General features: G+C 28.2%; 1 protein-coding gene across 6 annotated transcripts in view; it reads left to right on the plus strand.

The window, feature by feature from the left end:
* The window catches only part of LOC106678769 (uncharacterized), a 20467-nt gene extending 3088 nt beyond the window's left edge, over positions 1-17379 (plus strand). The window contains exons 1-9 of one of the 6 annotated variants that reach the window (XR_010844070.1): positions 2886-3017; positions 4570-4667; positions 8887-8979; positions 9077-9214; positions 12625-12693; positions 13912-13964; positions 14125-14188; positions 14370-14527; positions 17094-17225. Coding sequence is in view for 4 of the 6 variants with exons in the window: in XM_067049887.1 (XP_066905988.1) it covers positions 4664-4667; positions 8887-8979; positions 9077-9214; positions 12625-12693; positions 13912-13964; positions 14125-14188; positions 17094-17287 (615 nt within the window). In the remaining 2 variants the exon portion in view is untranslated. Of the gene's footprint in view, positions 1-1411; positions 1526-2885; positions 3018-3208; positions 3228-4569; positions 4668-8886; positions 8980-9076; positions 9215-12624; positions 12694-13911; positions 13965-14124; positions 14189-14369; positions 14529-17093 lie in introns of those variants that run through there. The other 5 variants (XM_067049887.1, XM_014417536.2, XM_067049888.1 and 2 more) reach the window with 5 other exon arrangements.
* The last annotated feature ends 2877 nt before the right edge of the window (positions 17380-20256 follow it).

Genomic DNA, 20256 nt, shown 5'->3' on the forward strand with positions numbered 1-20256 from the left:
AGTGAGTTGATGTGAGTGTTTTTGCGAAAATGGACAAAATCGAGTATCGAGCTGTCATTAAATATTTGTTTTTGATAGGCAATACGCCTACGCAAATCAAAGATGAGTTGAATTCTGTGTATGGGGACTCTGCATCATCATTCACCATAGTGAAATTTAGGGTAGCTGAATTTAAACGTGGCCGTAAGAGCTTGGGAGACAAAGAACGTTCGGGAAGTATAAAAACTGCAACTACCGACGAAAACATTGCCAAAGTTCACCAAATGCTGCGAGGCGACCGCCGAATTAAAATGAGAGAGATAGAAGAGGTTATGAACATGCCAAAAGAACGTATTTGTTACATATTAAATCAACATTTCGATTTGAGAAAGCTGTTCGCACATTGGGTGCTTGCGTTTGCTCATGTTAGACCAAAAATGTGTTCGAATGAACATTTCCAACGCTCTGTTGGCGTGGTTTATGCGCAATAAATGCGAGTTTGGGCGCCGATTAATTATTGTAGATGAAACTTGGATACACCATTATACGCCAGAAACAAAAATACATTTCAACAGTGGACTGCAAAGGAGGAATCGGCTCCAAAAAAAAGCAAAAACTATTTTCTCGGCTGGGAAAGTGATAGGCGACTGTTTTTTGGGCTAGTCATGGAGTTATTTTAATCTACTATCTTAAAAAAGGAAAAACCATTACAGGATCATACAACGCATCATTACTTGACAAGCTGAAGGCAGAACTTGCGGAAAAACGGCCACATTTGCAGAAAAAGAAAATCCTGTCTCACCAAGACTACGCATCGTCTCACACCTCAGCGGTTGCCATGGCTAAAATCCATGAAGTACGATTTGAACTTGAACGGTTCCCTCATCTAAAAATTGCGCTCGGAGGACAGAGATTTTCGTCAAATGAAGAGGCAATCACCTTTGTGAACAATTATTTTGCAGAAAAAAACGCTGAGTGCTTTTTAGACGGGCTAAAGAGCTGGGAGCATCGCTGAGAGAAGTTTGTAGGGTTTCAAGGGGACTATATTAAAAATTTAAAAAAAAAAAATTTAGAAAAAATGTCTTGTATTTTTGTTAGGTTGGAAACTTTTCACACCACTCTCGTAATAATGCAACATAAGCGCCTATTGATTTGTGCCAAAAAACCTTCACCTGACGAGTTGGGCGCAAATTCAGGCCTTGTACCAGCCAATCCTAATAACCCATCCACACACTTGCGCATGAGCGAATGTACCAATGTTTGGCAAAAGTGTTGAGGCACCTTAACACGATCGATCTGTACATCCATCTTAAAATATTTTTTCTTTATAACTTGATTTTATGACATATAAATATTGTTTACTATTGTTATTTCCTTAATTGAAAAATAAATTGTTAATAAAATTTAAGTTATTTAAACTATATTTTTTTAGATCGATATTTTCGATTAAGTGTATGAAATTGACCTGGTACGGTGCGCCCTCTGTCAGAAAATTCCTGAATCCGCCTCTGGTCCACTCCAGACCTCACTACAGAAACCCTTTTATGTATTTATTTATTTTTTTTTAATGATAACTTTATTGTAAGAAATTAAATATTATTTTTTTAGTCAGATGATAATTTTATTACTTTTAATTTGATAATTCCATTTTTTTCTGAGTAATACCTCTAAAATATCTGCCCTGGGCTCTAAATAATCTAAGTAAAACACAGTATTCTACCACTTTACATCAGCGGAAAACCACTTTGTTTGTTTCAAATTTCCTTTGAACTTCTTTAAAATAGAACGTTGAATCATTTAATTACTTTACTAATACCATTCATCCTAAATGATTAATGGAGTTAATTTTTATTTTTTAACAAGTTGCATTTTAATTTAATTTGAATGTTTATTAATTAATATGTTTATAAGAATAAAAATCAATGTCATGTTAGAAACAATATCCATTTCCTAAATTATATCTGATAATATTATAACACAATATTGGAAACATTTCATATATGTAATATATATAAAATATATAGAAATATAACAATGTACATAATATTATATTATAATATTTAAACCATTTTATCCGAGGATAGGAGTAATAAGATTTTTTGATATTCTCTTCTCTTTTTACTTTAGTTAATGTCAAATATATACATTTGGCAATAAATAAAAATAATTTTTGGAAGATCGCTGACTGACTGTGTGTATTATTAATAAATGGAATATGATCCAGGTGTGGTAAAAAAAACTCAAATAGTGACAACTAATTTAATGAACCAACGATTCGCCCCACGTTGCATGGGCATGGCTTCGTCAGGGCTGTTTTGACAGAAGTCAAAGTCGACATTTAATTGTTGTCACTATTTGAGTTTTTTTTACTGCTCCCAGATCATATTCCATTTATTAAAAATAATTTTCATATGACTTCAAGAAAATATAAAATAAACATAAATAACCAACACAATTAAAAAAAAATTATATATATGATATATTACAAAGAAATCTGGGTGAAGAGGCATTTTTGTCTTGGACAAATGGGGTTAGGGCTACAACCTTCAGTCCAGTTAATATGCACATTACATTAAAAATTATCCTAATACATTACAAATATAAAATAAAATAAAATGTGAAAAGTGTGTTGAAAAAATAAAATATCGGAAAGTTGAGTGTTCAAATCATGTCGAGGTCAGGTTGCTTGTTAATTGGACTTAAGGGTGTAGCCCCACAAAATTTCTTTGACATTTTATATACTTGCTTCACTGAATATATAATTAGAAGTATAAAAAGAGGACATCTATATCTTAGTAAAATTATTATTAATTTTTTGTTTTTATAAGTACCAATTAGAAAAAAAGAAAGTTCATAATAAGATTACAAAATTCTCTTTTTACATCTGTTTTAAGTATTTGATAACATGTGTTATTTAATAAACTCCATTTATTTCCAACAACTTCAAATTTATTAAGTTATACAATTTTATAGGATTAGTTTATAAAATTTAATATATTCTAGGTACCAAGATACTCTTTGAAGTTATGGAAGTACAGGTAATAGGAAAACAAACATAATTTTGAAAAAAAAATGCAACTAAAAATTGAGGAAAAGAAATGTCAATAATCAAATGGGTAAAATAGACAAAGAACGAAGGATATATATGAGGAGAAGAAGGTTGGGGGTGCAGTCCGAAAATAACACAAATAAGTTAAAACAACTTATTTAATAGTGTCAATTTAATGGAAAATAATTCAATATTGGAGGTTATGCTATTTTCCAATAACCATTTCTATTTAATAAAATTGAATAGAGTTATGAGAGAGAATAAAACTGAACTAATAACGTGTTTGCCCCATAGGTGTTTTCATAACTGTGATGTCATTTTCAAATAAAGAATGTATTAAATCTATCTTAAAGTAAAATATAAAGTATAAGGCAAACTCCTTAACTAAAAAAAATATATTTAAAATTATCTTAGTTTAACCTTATTTTGTATGCTAAAAAATTTGAGGAAAAACATTTTTTTTACTAATCTATTTCAGTTTTTTTTCCACATTTACTTTCCTAGAAAACTCTTTTAAAATATTATAAGAACTAAAGACTTTTACTCCGATCAGTCAGGGAGATTTGCACCACTGAGGTCCTTTAAAAAAACAAAACTCTTATCATTATGCAACTTCGCATAATGTCTTCTAAATTATTAATTAAAAATCTACATATATCCAAAAGTATGAATATACAACTCAGTTATCTATTCTCTGTTGTAGTGGCAGATCTCAGTGGTAATGAATATCATTCCTTAATTATATGAATAAAATGTTCTTGAACAGTTTTCACTTAATCTAACTTGTTAATAAATTTTAAACTCAAAGAACATGAAGCTTTGATTGGAAGAAATGATTATTCAAAAATTTAATTTAAAAAATTTGGGTAAAAATATAGTCATTTTCACAAATTTCAAATAAAATGATACTTTAAATATAAGTTTGTGTATTTTATTGTAAGAAAAATGCTTGGTTTTAGTAAATTGAAGTGTAGTGAAACTTATTAGGTTTCTAACAGATTGTAGTACATAACATTGATTTCTTGGATTGAGTATCCGAGGTTTGTTGTGTAAGAATCAATTCTTATAGAGTCCAGTGCTATTATTTCTCTTTTCTATTAGCAAAAAGATGCAAGTGATATTTAACTGGGACCAAATGAAGATTTATTACGGTTTATTCTTTATATAAACTTCTGTGTAAAAAGGCACTGATGAACAAATGATTTTATGTCTTTAAACAAGACCAAACTTCTGTTTAAACAAGTCTTAAATTATGTAGATTTTTTTTTTATTTCTAATGTAGTGATCCTATTCTTGAATTTTTGAACAATTGACAAAATGGTTCTCATTTCTATCTCAATCTTTCTAGTTTTCTGAGCTCCAATTTAGGAAAACTAATAACTAAAATTAAGTATTATATTTTGGTTTTGAATGGATGAGCTGTACCAAAACTGAGCTATCGCAAGTATTTTTGATATCTAGAGACATTATATTGAATTTATGATTTATTATTTATTTTTATGTTATCAAAAACCGAACTTATTGTAACATTTTATTCTCAGGAAATTTATTATAACTTCAGTTTTTAATAATGGATTTTGAAGAATGTTCACGCTATATAAGGGATGCTAAGTTCCATATGTATTATACTGAATAATGGGTAAAGTTATTGCAATTCATAAAATTAGACATTTATATCCTCTTTTTAGTATTATTCTATTTATAATCATTCAGAGTTAAATTATTATATTTAAAAAAATATTAATAAATTATAAGTTTTCAGTTGAGTTCAAAGTTTGTTAGTACATTATATTATTTTTTCTATAAATTATAATAAAAAATATCCATACAGTCTCACACTTTTTATTTTTTTGAAACTCCTACGTTCAGGTCTTTCCGGCCATTCTCAAGGATCTTATTTATAATATCATAGCTAACATTTTTATCAAAATGTCGCTGGCTATTCTACTATTTTCAAATTATATCTTAGTCAATAACCTATTATTACAACTTCACTTATTAAAATTATATTTAATTAACACTGACTTTTAAATTCTATCACATAATCTATATGACATATTGTAATAGACAGTGTAGACTAAATAGAATTTGGATAAGTGAAATTGTAATAATAATAAGTTATTAACTAAGATATATTTGACAAATAAGATATAATATTTGACAAAGGTAGAATAGCCTGCAAAATTTTGTCAATAATGTTACCTGTGGTATTGCTAATAAGATGCTTGAGAATGGCAGGAAAAGCGGAATCATAGGAGTTACTAGAAAATAAAAAGTTTGAGACTATATAGATATATTTTATTATAATTACAAATAAACCAGTCTCAAACAAGAAGTTAATGTATACATAATTTTTGTCTTTTCTAGAATGTTTTCTCTAGATGTTGAAATGTTAAAATATGATAAAAGAAGTAATCATAGGACTAATTCTTCCAGGAAAAGAAAAATTAATTATTAAATAAATCAAAAATTTGTATCCTTTTTTGTCTCAACACTTTTTATTTTTCACCAGTCCAACGTTTCGGCCATTTTAGCCATCCTCAAGGACATCTAAATATTTAACAGCTTATATTATATATTCATTTTTAACACTTATAACAACAACATTATTCACAAATAATATAACATACCTTCAATTATAATTTCTTCATCACATTAATTTAAAGTGCAGGCCATTCTGCAATAATGTTGTTGTTATAAGTGTTAAAAATGAATATATAATATAAGCCGTTAAATATTTAGATGACCTTGAGGATGGCTAAAATGGCCGAAACGTTGGACTGGTGAAAAATAAAAAGTGTTGAGACAAAAAAGGATACAAATTTTTGATTTATTTAATAAATATTTACCTTGTCTCAAGAAATTGAAATAATATAATTAAAGAAAAATTAATATTAAAAATAATCAATATTTCAACAAAAATGGAAACAACTATTTCAATAATTTTGTAACTAAAAACCTTTGTGTTTCGATAAAAATAATTTAGCTATTTTCAATATGCCTTATGCTTAAGTTTCCAGACTCTGAGGGGAAAGAGGGTGGTTTGGTCGGTAAGGCGCTGAGCTACCAACTGCTACCAACTGAACCATGGTTCAAATCCGGCTGTAGCAGATAATTATTTATTCTGTTACTGTAGTTACTGAGTGAACTCCATGAGTTTGGAAAGTTCTCGGGGAGTCCCCCCAGCCTGATAAAGTGGGTACCCTTAATTGGGGTACAGATTCCCTTTTTCATTTTCCTAGTCCTTAATGGTTCCTTGGGATTATCCAATGGCTACTGGTATGGAATTGGTTAAGATTCCAAGTGACATAACTATAACTAATATAGGCCTATTTTTGGAGTTATATTAATTATTTTTGATATTTATCCATAAATTCAGAGTTTATTAACAGTTTAGATAGTACAAGAGCCCAAGAGAAGAAGAAAGCCAGTTATTTCACCCCAATTTTTGATTACTTAATTGAAAACTATGTATAATTACTAGTCTAGATTGATGAGCCTGTCAAGTATAGGTAGAGGGAATAAAAAACGGTGGCTGTTTCAAAACGTTAAAAATAATTAATTTTTTTCAGAGCTCTATGTCTTTACAACTACCAACAACAATTGAAAATCTAAGAGAACATCATTTAAAGTAGAGTAAATTTGCTAAAATGTAAGCCCTAATAGAGCTATTTGCGTTCAATAGTTCTCGAGAAATAGCTTTTTGAAAAGCAACATTTCATAAAAATGTATGGAATGTGCTGAAAGATCAGTAGTTAGTGAATTTATTTTGAGAAATCTATATCTCAAAAACCATTTGACGTACAGATGTCTATTAGCACTCAAATTAAAGCTAGTTTAATGGACTTTAAAGTAGTTTATGACGTTTATTTTTGTAAGAGTTGTAGTTTACATGAAATTTGCTAAAATAAATTGATTTATATTTGTTCTGACAAATTTTCATTTGCCAAATTTATATTCATATGTGAATATCATAAAAACTACTACCCCTATGAAGATAAGTGTCATTAACTACTTTATAGTAAGTTAAATTTCCTTTATTTTGAGTTTTGGGAGATATATATGCATCTTATGAGTCTAGAGATATAATTTTTCAAAAATCCAACATTTTATAACAACAACTAGAAATTAGCATTTTGTGAGTTTATTTTGTCAAATGTCATAAAAACTACTACTCCTACAAAGATAAAAATTATTAACTATTTTATAGTAAATTTAACTAGCTCTAATTTGAGTGCTGGTAGACATCTGTTCATCTTATGGTTTCTGAAATAAAGTTTTTCATAAATCAAACTTATTGTCCGAACAACTATAAATCAATTTATTTTAGCAAATATCATGAAAACTACTATTCCTACGAAGGTAAAGGTCATAAACTACTTTATAGTACATTAAACTAGAAATTTGATTGCTAATAGACATCTGTACATCATACAGTTCCCTGAGATATAGATTTCTCAAAATAAATGAACTAACTACTGATATTTCAGTACATTTTTATGAAATGTTGCTTTTTAAAAGGCTATATCTCGATAAATATTGAACGTAAATAGCTTTATTAGGGCTCATATTTCAGCAAATTTACTCTTCTTTAAATAATGTTCTTTTAGGTTTTTTAGTGTTATTGGTAGTTTATAAGATATAGAGCTCTGAATGAAAAATTAATGTTTTTTTAAGTTTTTTGAAACAGCCGCCATTTTTTATTCCCCCTACCTATACTTGGCAGACTCATCAGTTTTGACTAGTAGTTATACATAGTTTTCATTAATGTAATCAAAAATTGGGGTGAGATAACTGCCTTTTTTTCTTCTTGGCTCTTGTACTAAGAGATCTGTTTATTACTACCTTACATGCCCATCTTGTTCAATGCAATGCTCTCAACTGAATTATATTTAATGTATGCAGCTCTTGCAGTCCCGCATTGTGCAGCCTTCTAAATTCTCTGATTAACTCATTTTCAGTTCAAATATTTTATATAGTTCTTTATTTTCAAAAATCTTAAGGTGCTGTTGTTTCCTTAATGTAAGGAGTAATGTTTCATGTAAATATAAAACAATAGTAAGGATAATAGTTTTGTCAATTTAAGTTAATTTAATTTGAGTCAATTTAAGTTTCTACACAGAAAGTGCGAGCTAAGCAATTTCGAAATTGAACAATAACAAGCATTGCCACCTTTAACTTCTTTATTTCCTCTTCAATTTTGGTTTTTTCTAGTCACAGTAGACCCAAAATACTTAAGCCCATCTACCTTTTCCAATGTATTTCCTCCAATATCACTGAAATTATTTCCATTTCTGCTGTTAAGCATATATTTTTTTATAATCTGGATTTATTTTGAGTAATATGCTGTAACTGCAGCCATTGAGTCAACCCTGTGGTTTTGGGAGTCCTCCAGAGTCCACCCAGCCTTATAAAGTGGGTTCCCTTATTTGGGGAAAAATCTGGTGGTTGAGTGAGATTATGAACAAATCACTTCCTTGTACAACTACTGTTCAAGAAAAAGTACATCCATAAAAAGTGCTGAACTCCTGACTCTTCATGGTTTGTAGCGTTACAGATTTCCTTTTTCATTTTCCTGGTCCTAAATGGTTTCTTGGGATTATCCAATGGTTACTGATATGGAATTGGTTAAGGTTTCAAGTGACACAACTATAGCTAATATATGCCTATTTTTGGATTTATATATTAATTATTTAGATATTTTTATAAATGAGTGCTCTCAATGGCGATTCATAGAAAAAAGTGCACTGTATCGATTCATAGAAGATTTATTTATTTATTTGGTTTTGTTTTGTTTTATAAATTCCTTCATTAAAAAAAACAAAAAAAAAAACATATTTACCCTCTTTAATTTATAGAATACAGTAATTGGGTTGAAAATTTCCAAAGGATCACAGTTTTAAAGAAAATAATATTGTCTTACCTTGAGCAATATATGCTGTATCATTTAGGTAAGGAAGCGTTATTTATTTAATTTTTGTTATTGTTTGTTTACATTATTGTTGTTTATTACTTGGTATATTATTTATATATTTTCTTGAATTTCAGAACAGGAAGTTAATTCATCCATGAGCTTGAAAAAACAATTAGAAGAGCGGAATTCACAGGAGAACATTAGAAGTTTGTTTAGAGTTCTAAGCAAAGGTCTTCTTCTAAACATTGAACAATTTATAAAAAGTAGAAAATGTAAGATTAGTTCCATTATTTGAGCTCTCAAATTTTGATATCAAGTGTATACATACATTACTTTCACTTACCCATGTGTCTATAACAAAATTCATTATCTTTTTAAAACAATTTTGATCCTTTTTCTCTCAACTTTATTCTTTTTTAACATCCGACGTTTCGACCTCTCAGGTCATTCTCAAGGATTCCTACAAACAGCTCCTTTTAATTACTTTTATAACAATTTTCCTTCACTTACATACTGATTTCTTTGGTCTTACCTTATTTTGTTTTCATTTTTTTTTTTTCTTTAAAATTCTTAAATGCCGGCTAATTGCCTTTGTCCTAATCTTTAAATAATTAATCATTAAAATAATATCACAATAACATTATAAAATCTTTTGTCTTTCTTTTAAAAAATAGGTAAGACCAAAGAAATCAGTATGTAAGTGAAGGAAAATTGTTATAAAAGTAATTAAAAGGAGCTATTTGTAGGAATCCTTGAGAATGACCTGAGAGGTCGAAACGTCGGATGTTAAAAAAGAATAAAGTTGAGAGAAAAAAGATCAAAATTGTGTTAAAAAGAAACTAAACCACTCTCAAACAACTATATTAATAAAAAATAAATCTAAAATTCATTATATCCATTATCTGACAAAATTAATTTTGCACAGTATTTGTAAATTATTTTTTGAAAAAAGTTCTTGAAGTAGCTCTGTATATTAGGTCCTGGTACCAGTTAGAGAGGTGATGTAATCAATATCGGATGGCCTTAACAATGCATCTTCATAGGTCAGATAGCTGATAGATGAATCGATAGAATGAGTTCCACTGCAATTAGATGTAAATCTTCACAGGATGGAAACTCAACTTCATGCATGTTCATAGGCTAAGTAGGTAGATAGGATAGGGCCGTCCCTAGCTCAGGTGGTTAGGCACAAGTCTTACCGATCTGAGATTAGCAGGCGATGTCAGTTCAAACCTGGGCTGGGGTGTTAACTTTTTTCATCGAGTGGCAGTCCAAAAATATGAAAAACTTGATCTCCCACCATGGTTAGAATAGGTTGGTCACCTGTAGATAACCCTATTTATTTATATATTTATTATTATTATTGGCGCAACAGACCATGGAGGTCCAACGCCTCACGTGATGTACTTAGGGAATTGTGTGTTCGACGACGTGGTTTTTCTAAGGTGGGTTCGTCACTCCCACGCCTATTTTTGTGAGTGCCACCCATTGGCTAATGGGCCTCACAAATGCCCCGGGGGAGGCTGTGAGTGAGTATTGTATAATTATATGCTTGAAAAAATACACAGGCACGTTACTATGCTGCTCCCATCACCCTCCCCTCACCTAATTTATATATTTACAATTATATTAATATTTCACATGCTTTATAAAATCAGAACATAAACATATTTACAATTAAATAAACAAATTAATATAATCTTTTAGAGTATCATGAGTGGTGCTCTCTTTTAGGGCAGTGATGAAGATGGAAGTTTTTCCACTCATTCATAGGTAGCGTTACTAAGAGTCAAAGTAGAAAATATGATGATGGTCAGGGTAGCGGTAAAAAAAAGAATAAAATAGTCCATTTATTGTCTGATGTTTCACCTCACCTCATTAGGGCATTTCAAGACGATAGGTTAAACAGGTTAACCTATCTCTGTTCAACCTTATATGTTTAACCTATCGCCTTGAACGGCCCTGATGAAGCCCTGCAAAATCGGGGGAAATGTCGGACAATAAATAGTTGAAAACTATTTTTTTATTTTTTTTTACCACAATCCTGACCATCTTCTTCTTATTTTAAATTATACAGTCAACTTTTATATATATACAAAGTATAAAATATTTTAGGATCATTTTCTTTTTTTTTTCACAGATTTAAAGAGCTGTGAGGTTTTTTTTTCACTATAAAATAAAATTTGCCAATGTTATATTTCAGATCAAAGGTTTTTTTTTGTCTGACAAAATAAAAAAAAAAACATTTTTATATGGAGCTCCTCATGTACGAAATATATATTGAAGGGAAATATTGTGATCGTGAAAAATTTTGAATCTGAATTTTCAATAGAAATACTCGTTTTAAAGGTCCTCTGACTAACCAAGTATCACAAAAAGCTTTGTGTGTATTCTTTAGTGGGTCTGTGAACAGCTTAGCTCAACAACAAAAAATTCTTAGAAAAGGGAATTACATATTTAAAATCTGTATTTGTCAGGGATATTAAGTTTTTAGCCAAATTGACTTACCATCATTGATTTTACATGTTTTCACAAATTTCTCTTTAGCTCTAACAGTTTTGACTAAGCTTAATGCATCAATGAAAATATAAGTAGTTTTAAATATCAGCTAGGCTTAACCTCATTGGAATAGTCTGGTAGGGTTTAAATGCTGAATTTAAAAAATGTCATCCACTAAATTACTTGTAATTTTAAACTATGTACAACTACTAGTCAGAACTGATGAGTCTGCCAAGTATAGGTACGGGGAATCAAAAATGGCGGCTCTTTCAAAAAACTTAAAAAACCTTAATTTTTCATTCAGAACTCTATATCTTATAAACTACCAATAACACAAAAAAACCTAAGAGAACATTATTTAAAGAAGAGTAAATTTTCTGAAATATGAGCCCTAATAAAGCTATTTACGTTCAATAGTTCTCGAGATATAGCCTTTTAAAAAGCAACATTTCATAAAAATGTACTGAAATATCTGTAGTTAGTTAATTTATTTTGAGAAATCTATATCTCAGGAACCGTGTGATGTACAGATGTCTATTAGCAATCAAATTTCTAGTTTAATGTACTATAAAGTAGTTTATGACCTTTACCTTCATAGGAATAGTAGTTTTCATGATATTTGCTAAAATAAATTGATTTATAGTTGTTTGGACAATAAGTTTGATTTATGAAAAACTTTATTTCAGAAACAATAAGATGTACAGATGTCTACCAGCACTCAAATTAGAGCTAGTTAAATTTACTATAAAATAGTTAATAATTTTTATCTTTGTAGGAGTAGTAGTTTTTATGATATTTGACAAAATAAACTCACAAAATGCTAATTTCTAGTTGTTGTTATAAAATGTTGAATATTTTAGAAAAAATATTATATGTAACACATAAAGAGTTAGAAAGTAATGGAGAGATTCGATTTATTAATAAATATTTTCGTGTTTCCATTATTGTTATGACAATAGCCAATTTTTTAGATTCACTAACCTACAAATGTATATATAGGTAGAGGAATTATTGCCATCGTGATAATAAAGAAATTTTATAAGTTTTTTTATAACTGTTTTGAAGTTTAGTGGTAAGTGAAAGTTATGTAACACACACAACTGCATCAGGTTATTTTATTTAGAAATGCATAAATTTGCATATTATATGCATTAATAATAGCATGCTTTGTATTTGTTCTTAGGGATGAATGGAGTATCTGCTAACAGCATTAAAAATATCACGATCACTTCAATAAATATATTTCCTGAAGGTAATGAATTAACTTCTGATTAAATTTAACTTAAAATTCGATAGACCTATCATATTGTTTAAGTAAAATGTATTCCCTCCTTGTATAACCTTTCAAGCAGTGGCGATTTCTGGATAGTGATAACAGTATTCTCTGGCTGTCAGTGTAAAGCAGGTAGTTTCTAAACAGCTATGTTTATTTGTGAAATAAAATGTAATTTATCTCTTTTAAACAAGTTTATTGATACAGTAAAAATAAATTACTTGAGGATGAATTGGAAATTAAATTAACTTTTGTATGATAAATTAGGTGTTGTGAAGCATTCCTTGCATTCCAAAAGGCATTTAGGGAGATTCATATATTTATAATAATGACAAGAAAACCCTTATTAATAACAGATCATATATTGAATGCAAAAAAATAACTTGATTAAAAGATACAGCAAAACTTAAACAAACTGATTAAAACATAAATAAAAAATAACTCAATTTAAACCAAAATTGAACATATAAATTAAATAACTAACTTAATTTAATACATAGAAGTAGTTTAAAGCACAAACATACATAAAAGTAACTTAAGACATACATGAAAGAAATTCATAACATACATAAATATTTTTTATTTTTGTACAACAATATGTAAGTTTCTAATATGCATACTGTATTGTGTGTAACCTATATAATTTTTTATATGATATCATTTTATCGGATAATGAAAGTATTATTAATTACTATAGTATAGAAAGTATACTTTAATCTCAAATAGTGCCATGAATCTCCTGAAGAAGTTTCCACCCAGAGACTCAAACGGGGGACTAGTTTGCCTCTCCCTATTGTTTATATTTTTTCTCAGGAGGATCAATGACTGTGTCTTTGTATTTTGTGTATTAGTTAGTTGTATTTTTTGAACTAAAAATATATGAGTAGGGCATTCAATCCTACACCACACCCTTCAGCAAGCCTGGGAGAGCCGCTCTCAGGTGAGCGAGCCCATCATACTGAGATCCTAGAAATTTCCATCACCCGTTTCCACATCCACCTCTCCTGAGATGCTCCCCCATGTGATAATAAAGCTGCACAAAGTATGGGCGGATGCCTGTAGACTGGTGGTATCGGCATCTATTATTATTATTAGTTTAAATTATATAATGTGCGCTATAAATTAGTAATTATTAAATATTTAATGGAGAACAGAATAGAATAAATTAGTTCCTATGATTTAAAATTCAATTTTCAGATCAAGAAAAAAAATCATCTATTAGCTTGCAACAAGAATACGCATCAAAACAGGTTTATTAATTTTTTTTTCTTTATTATGTATATATATTTTTCTATTGTTTTATTAGAAATCTTAATTTAAAAAAAAAAAATATTTTCCATAGTACAAGGTATTTTGAAATTATCCTGTTATATTGATTTTCTATGATTGTGGTTGATTTTCTGTTTTTAGATTTCCTCAGATAGTCTAAATATTTATGAAACCATTAACATCCCTGAGGGAGAATTCAAATTAGGTAAAATATATTGTAATATTTAAAGTTTATTAAAATAATTTTTAGGAATTTTACTGTCTTTATTATTCTCATATCTAAAATATAGCTTTGATGCTGGCAAGGTTTAAGTGAATAAATTAAATATTAACTTGATACGAGAATTTTCTTTCAAATTATTTAACATTATTGAATACAATTCCAGGCATCCCCTTCAGGCATTCTTGAATCAGAAATGGCGTAAGTTTGGATCTGATATGGGCAGGTTGAAATTTATTTTGTTGAGGAGCCACGGGACAATCTATACCTGAAACAATAATATGAAAATTTAAATAATAGCACTTCAGAAAAATTAATAACTCAGTAATTAAAAATCAACTAATAATTTTTATTTTTTATTTAACAGTATATAATGAGTGAAATAGGAAAACATTTTTTTTTTAAATATACCAGATCTGGTGGGTCTTACATGGTTGATATAACCGTTACATTATATATATATATTGTTTTTAACAGTTGATTAAGGGGGGGTATAGTCACCCCCTAGACACCCCTAACTAAATACAATATTATAATTAAAAGAAGAAAAAAAAAGATAAAATAAATAGATAAGAATAATGCTTCTTAATAAAAGAGTAAAATTAATAACAAAAAATAATGATATTTGCAGACTAAACAAAACAAACAATTGCCCTTCATTGGTAAAAAGAAACAAGTTAATTTGAAAAAGCGATGAGAGAAGAGAAAATAAATAATAATAATAATAAGTAAAATAGAGGTAGTGTGAATAATAAATTAATAAATATAAAATTTATAACAGAATGTCCTGGACCAGCCTGGGCTTCAGTCTTATTTTGGGATTGGGTTTCCCAGGTTGTAGGTCACTGCTCCTTTAACTGTCGGCAACTGGGAGTGGAACATCATGAACCATTTTTTGATGTAATCCTCTATTGACTCCATTTGTAATTCCCGATGCAATTGGCTATTTCTTATGAACCAAGGAACATTAATTGCAATTCTTAAAAAGAAATGATAATCAACAACATTTGCTTTGACAGAAGCATTGCCTTTGATTTCTATTCATAGCAGAATAATGATAGTTATAATAAGGACATTAATAAAAAATAATAATGATGATGTCAATCTATATCCTAGAGAGAGAGAGAGAGAGAGAGAGAGAGAGAGAAATACTTTATTCATCTATGCTGTCAAAATACATCAGGTTGCTACATCACACAGCATACTGATCAATCCGTAATCGGACATATATAAATTACAAATTATTACATGGTATAATAAAATAGAAAGAAAACAGTTTTTTTCCCTACAGTTTCCTTTTACAATCAATTTCAGCCTATACACCAAATACAAATATTTCAATTCATTCCTTTTTTTCTTTCCCTTTTCTGTTCCTTCAATTTCACCATTTCACAATTTTTAATTCACCCGATCAACAAATTCACTCTCCCGAATTCACCCTTCTAGATCCTCTCTAGACCCACTAAACAAATTCACTATTAGACAGCAATGTGAGATCAGACCATTAATAATAGTCACAGCAGTTGATCAGTTTACAAAAAAACAAACAAATACATACATTTTACGAGAACAATACTAACACATAGATTCAAAGGAAAATATAATAAAAAGCCGGTTACAAGAAACACTTGAATGAATAAATAAGTTTAAAAAAAAATAATAGTACTAATAAAATAAAATAATTTAATGAATAAATAAGTTAAAACACACAAATCGACAGGTCCACATATTAAAATAAATAAATAAAACAATAATAAGAAGAATAATCTCCGAGCTAATTCCCATGCAGGTGATGATCCCCAGGGAGTCCAAAATAATATTTTCTGCTAAGATCGCAATATCCATAAAAGGGAATGGCTGAGTCTTTGTACACAATAAACTTTTGAATTACTGTACCCATTTACATGCTATTTTTTTCAAAATGTTCCCTGTCACCATGGGAAGGTTTAAAGATAATGAAACCCTGAATTCCCAGTTAGTAAAAAAGTTATGCACAAAATTAAGCATTTTTGGTGTGTAGCTTAGAAAGTATAGGTTTTTTTCATTGTTATAATATAACAACCGATCCATCGGTTTCAAAAAATGTATTACTAATTCTATTAAGCTGTATTATGTATACAAAAAAATATAAAAACATAATGTGGCTCGGAGTTAAATAGCACAACAAATTTTTTTTAAAGAAAAAAGCATTTCATATTTGTTTTTAGTGTCGTCTCAAACTACCAAATGAAATTTTTTAAACAAATTAAAATTAGAATTTTTTCCCCTTGATTTATTTGGAGGTTTTTTCTAATAATATAGGATATACTTATTAACAAAAAAATATGTTTACCTAATGTTTTAATGTTTCATAGAAATTGTTGTTTTGACTTGGGCAGGATAGCCTGCATGAAGTTGAGTTTTTAAATCATTTAGTTCCAAAATTGTATTAAGATTGTCTCTCAGGATGGCCGGATTAGCCGAAAAGTCGGACTTGTAAGAAAAATAAAATGTGTTGAGACTAAAATGGATAAAAATTAAATTATTTATTTTTAAAAAATCATCTAGTCTCAAGAAAGTATCTAAGATTATAAGTAACATAATAATAAAGTATAAATAAATCTTTAATTTTAATTTAATACTATAATTTATATCAAACTATCAATTGTGTTCATTAAATATATATACATCCTCAAATATAGCAATAGCGAAGCATTGTAATAAATAAAAAGCAAAACATTAGTAATAAATAAAAAGCAAAACATTGCTCAATAAATGATAACAATTTGTGATCTAAACATTATCTGCTCATATAATGTTCGATGTACATCATTAGTTTTTCTTTAATAATTAAGTATCGGATAATTATTTAATTGAATTAAATATCTGTTTTCATCTGTTTACTTTTCAGGAGAAAATGATGAAATCAATGGGACTGGGGACTTTTATCATCTAAGAAAAAATTATTCTGACACTAACAGTTGCAATATAGAATTCATACCTGGCCTTATTTTAGGCAAATTAAACTTCATTTCACTGTCCCTTACGAGCATAAACAAAATGTTGGAAATGTCTAAGATAACTGCCTGTTCTGAAACTACTTGAAAAAGAAAAAAAGTGTCCAGTTTTCCAAATGTTAAAATCATTTTATGCATACATCATAATGTATATGTGATAAATGAGTTTGTGAAGTTGTCTATTTTTTTTTCCTTTTAGAAAATATATAATTAAGGTTTATTTCTTAACCAATTTTTTCTTTTATACTTTTTGTTAAATTTTAAATACACTTGCATGACTTTACTTATTATTTTATTCCAGGTTAGGAGAGAATATGGAAAATAAACTTTTTTACATTTTATACCCCTGTTATTTTACACTTATGTTTTTGTTTTCCTTTTGTAACTATGTGTTTGTATCTTTTTTAGTCCTGACAAAGCCCTGCAACGTGGGGCGAAACGTTGGCTCAATAAAATAGTATAATTCTACTATTTGATTTTTTTTTTACCGCACCCGGACCATATTCCTTTCATCTTATTTTTTTTATATGTGAACATTAAATAATTTATTCTTTTGTAATAAAGATTAATATATACCCATTGACCTGAAAGACAGTCTATTGACCAGAGACTTGATGAACCTAATGAGGTATATAGTTTTTGTCACTTTTCCAAATATTCTTTGCTCACTCAATGGATAACACCAATATTGTACCTCAGTTTATCAGCCCAGTGACTGCATTGTTTGAGCCCGTTTGTAGCCAAGTATGTTGAGGTGTCACCTTAGCAACATCAAGTATGTACCAATTTGATTACATTCTGCGCAGAATGACTTTAATTTCATGGTGGTCCCATGGAATGAAAACTCTTAAAATAATTTTGTTAAAATATTTCATATTTAATATCAGGGGAAAAAAAAACAAAAAAAAAAAACCTTTAGTAGAAGGATTAAAAGGTATGTAAAGATGTATTTAGTATTAATTAAAATTTTGTAATTTTTTTAAAAACTTCAAAATGCAAAATTTCAATGTAACAATGGATAATGTTTATAGATAGTTGACCGTAGATCATGCATGATTAGGGTCTTCTCGTCCCATTTCAAAATTTTAGCTTTTTAACCAAAAAATTCAATTCAATAATTTAATATAAAGAAAGGTATTCCTATATCCGACCGTTCATTCCAGCCTTCAATCAAAAGACAAATGATTATGCTACCTTCACACAGTCAAGATACTGCGGCTATTTAATAATATTCATTGAGCAGGCCAAACCTAATACTAATTAACCATTAGGACATGGTTTTGTTAAACAGGTGAAGAATAAAATTTCCGAGTTACTATAGTAACTATTTATAAATTAGATTAAAAATATACTAATTTTATCATAATATCTTTTATTAAAAAATTGTTAGTTTAGTAAAGAACAAGAATTTTTAAAATACTATGGAATAAATACTTTGAGGTATTAATTTAATTAATATGGTTATTAAATAGATTATCATATTTTATTTATATAAAAACTATTATAATTTACACATAAATTGAATGTATGATATTGGTTGGAGTTGGTTTAGTAAAGAACAAGAATTTTTAAAATATATGCTTCGACTATTAAATAAATGCATCAATGCATTAATTTGACTACTATGGTTCTTAAATAGCATATTATACTTTGTTTATACAAAATCTTCTTTGAGATTCTAGTTTTAAACTATTTGTTCTTTTTTTGACCACAACCCTGACCATCTTCAAATATTTAAAAACTTTTATAATTTACACATAAATTAAATGCTTGATTTGGTAAGTTTAGTGAAGAACAAGAATTTTTTAAATACTATGGAATAAATGCTTCGACGTATTAATTTAATTAATATGGTTATTAAATAGATTGTTATATTTTATTTAAACAAAAACTTTTATAATGTACACAGAAATTAAATGCATGATATTGGTTGGAGTTTGTTTAGTAAGGAACAAGAATTTTTAAAATACTATTAAGTAAATGTTTCCTTTGTAAATTAAGGTAGCATAAATATCATGCAAAAGGAAGGAAGACATAAAATAGTATTAATATAAAATAAACTTGAATAAACAATGATAAGAACAAAAAATTACGTAAAATATGCAGTTATAAAAAAGTACAGGAGACGTATATAAAACGAAAAAACAGAAAAGTAGATGTGGGAACAAAAAATTTAAACATACTAACAGATGGAAGATAAAAACTTTTATAATATTCCCATAAAATTAAATGTATGATATTGGTTGGAAGTTATTTAGTAAAGAACAAGAATGTTTAAAATACTATTAAGTAAATGCTTTAATGTATAAGTTTTATTATTGTGGTTATTAAATAGCATATATTTCATTAATACCAGAACTTCTAGAATATAAAAATAAAATAAATGTATGGTACTGGCTGGAGGTTGCTTAGTAAAGAACAAGACTTTTTAAAATACTGTAGAATAAATGCTTCAACGTATTAATGTGATTAATTTGGTTATTAAATAGCATATTATATTTTGTTTATACAAAAACTTCTATAATATACATATAAATTAAATGCATGATTTGGTAGGAGTTTGTTAGTTTAGTAAAGAACAAGAGTGTTTAAAATACTAGGTAATAAGTACTTCGACATATTAATTTAATTAATATGGTTATTAAATAGATTATCAAAAATAGTTTATACAAAAAGCTTTATAATGTACACATAAATTAAATGCACGATATTTGTTGGAGGTTGTTTAGCATAGAACAAACATTTTTAAATACTATTAAATAAATGCTTCAAATTATCAGTTTAATTAATATGGTCCTTTAACAATGTATTATTTTTTGTTTATACAAAAACTTTTATAATATTCAAATAAATTAAATGCATGATATTGGTTGGAGGTTGTTAGTTTACTAAAGAACAAGAATTTTTAAAATACTATCGAATAAATGCTTCCATGTATTAGTTATTATATTTTGTTTATACAAAATATTTTATAATTTTCAAATAAATTAAATGCATGATAATTGTTGGAGGTTGCTAGTTTAGTAAAGAACAAAAATAAGAAGAGAATAAAAAATT

The sequence above is a fragment of the Halyomorpha halys genome, unplaced genomic scaffold (genome assembly GCF_000696795.3).
Source record: "Halyomorpha halys isolate HHAL.00 unplaced genomic scaffold, Hhal_1.1 Scaffold11.1, whole genome shotgun sequence".
In the NCBI taxonomy this organism is placed as follows: Eukaryota; Metazoa; Arthropoda; class Insecta; order Hemiptera; family Pentatomidae; genus Halyomorpha; species Halyomorpha halys.